Source organism: Sphaeroforma arctica, assembly GCF_001186125.1.
Source record: "Sphaeroforma arctica JP610 unplaced genomic scaffold supercont1.2017, whole genome shotgun sequence".
NCBI classification, from domain to species: Eukaryota; class Ichthyosporea; order Ichthyophonida; genus Sphaeroforma; species Sphaeroforma arctica.
The window spans coordinates 1-2,019 of record NW_014038541.1 but is presented as its reverse complement, the minus strand read 5'-3'; the positions used below and the strand labels follow the sequence as shown (position 1 = coordinate 2,019).

Below are 2,019 nucleotides of genomic sequence, written 5' to 3'. Positions count from 1 at the left end.
TAGCATACGCCCCTTGCACCAGTTGAACCGCTTACCTGCCTGCTGTATCTGCCACACCTTGTGATACGTAGTTAATAGCATACATCCCATGCACCAGATGAGCCGCTTACCTACCTGTTGTACCTACCACACCTTGTGATACGTAGTTAATAGCATACATCCCATGCACCAGTTAAACCGCTTACCTACCTGTTGTATCTACCACACCCTGTGTGGTCGATAGCACTCGCCTGTGCTCCGGCCATGCACGCATCACATCACGCCCTATAAATGTCGACCCCTCATATCCAGTCACATTCTGATTTTGCTGCACTATCGTTCGCCACCTGAATTATGGATTGTATGTATATATCCTTGAAGGTGTGTACGTGCGTACGTGCGAGTGTGTGACGGTGTGTGTGTGCATGACTGGACGTGTCTGTAGTGATCATTGCGTATGTGCTGCTTATGTGCAGTTTCTCCTCGTTCCATCTAGTGGGTACTATACGTGTGTACTGACCGTTACCTGCACATAGCTTACCTGTACGTGAATGTGTGTCGCCCTTACAGAGTCCCATACGTGTGTGTGCCATCCTTGCATTGTATGTATGCATGCAGCTGCGAGTGTAGTAGCCCGTGTACACCTCTGTTATACTAGATGTACCTATGGATTCAACTGTGTGCACAAATGACCGTAACCTCACCAGTAGTGCATCGCATGCTCGCAGAGACGTGTTGTATGTTCTTACCACCAATGGATATACTAGCAACACAACCCAAACCGTCCTGACGAAAAAGCTCAACACTTGCTGCATTGCGTATGTGTGGGGATAAGTAGGCTTCGAAACAATCAGCTCGGAAGTAAACACACGCGCAAAGGCAGAGGACGGGCGTGTCTGGTAGCAGTGGTTACCCAAGGATCCTTACAGCCCCATCTGCACAATAAGTTCACACAGCTATACCTCCATACAGTGAGGTCTGAACCCCTTGAGTGATCTACCAAACAAAAATGTTAACTCGGGACTCCGACAGAGGTCATAGTGTTTAGAGTCGGCTGAATTAGTTTGATGGTTGAATACGAGTGAGTGAGATGAAGTCTCAGATACACACATTCAAACAAGCGTACAACATTCCCTCTTAGAGCCCAATAGATACGCGGGCTATATCCAATCGAAGACACTTACCACAAGTTTTGTCTTCTATTAACCAGTTGTGGTGGTTGCTAACAGAAATGCTTGTTCTTTTGTGGACAAACTACAAAAGATGAACAAGAAACAGATCCATCCATCCAAGTATAGATACTTACCATATATTCGTCAGATTCCTGGCCATCGCACATCCATTTGGACCATAGTCTGTGAACCCGGGGTTGGGTCCGTAGATGCTGTTGTAGAAGAGAAAGCCCCTCTTGGAGAAGAGTGACTTCACATTGCTCTGCACATTCATGACCGACAGTTAAGGTTGTCAAGGTTACCAGATGGCCCGTTATTAAACGACTGTGAATTGACTAACTCTGTGTGCCCCCCGGATTGAGTGCGGGCTTCACCTGTTGACTGAGACCTGCTGTAATATTAGTCGCCAAGACACCTCTGAAGTATCCGTATCGACCCAAAGCTTTCCTCCCTGTACAGCTATAAGCTTGGGGCATTAACTAAGCAACTGACCATCGAATATGCAGTGGAAGAGTGTGGAGTGTGGGCAGATTTGGGTGCCCAGAACTAGGATTATAAATCCACGTACTTTTAATACACATAGTCTCACATCGAATTATACTGTCTCTAAAGGCAAGAAGTGCAAAATTGACACGACATCGTGATATCTGAAGATGTCTAAGTAAGTATAAATATGGATCGATTCGGTATTTTGGCGGGACTTTTGAACTATGACGTTTGTAAAAGTAAAATAAATAAATAGCACTATTTACAAACAAATATTTACAGTCGCCTCCTCGACACCGACGGTACGATACTGTAAATATTCATATGAGATTGATACTGTACAAACAAATATTTACAGTCGCCTCCTCGACACCGACGGTAC

General features: G+C 45.4%; 1 protein-coding gene across 1 annotated transcript in view; it reads right to left on the bottom strand.

Moving 5' to 3' along the window:
- Window positions 1-1,425, bottom strand: part of SARC_12018 (hypothetical protein) — a gene marked incomplete at both ends in the record, with an annotated part of 8,403 nt that extends 6,978 nt beyond the window's left edge. Inside the window, 2 exons of the mRNA XM_014293884.1 lie at window positions 190-326; window positions 1,286-1,425. Of these exons, the coding sequence (XP_014149359.1) occupies window positions 190-326; window positions 1,286-1,425 (277 nt within the window). The remainder of the gene's footprint in view (window positions 1-189; window positions 327-1,285) is intronic.
- Window positions 1,426-2,019: the final 594 nt, after the last annotated feature.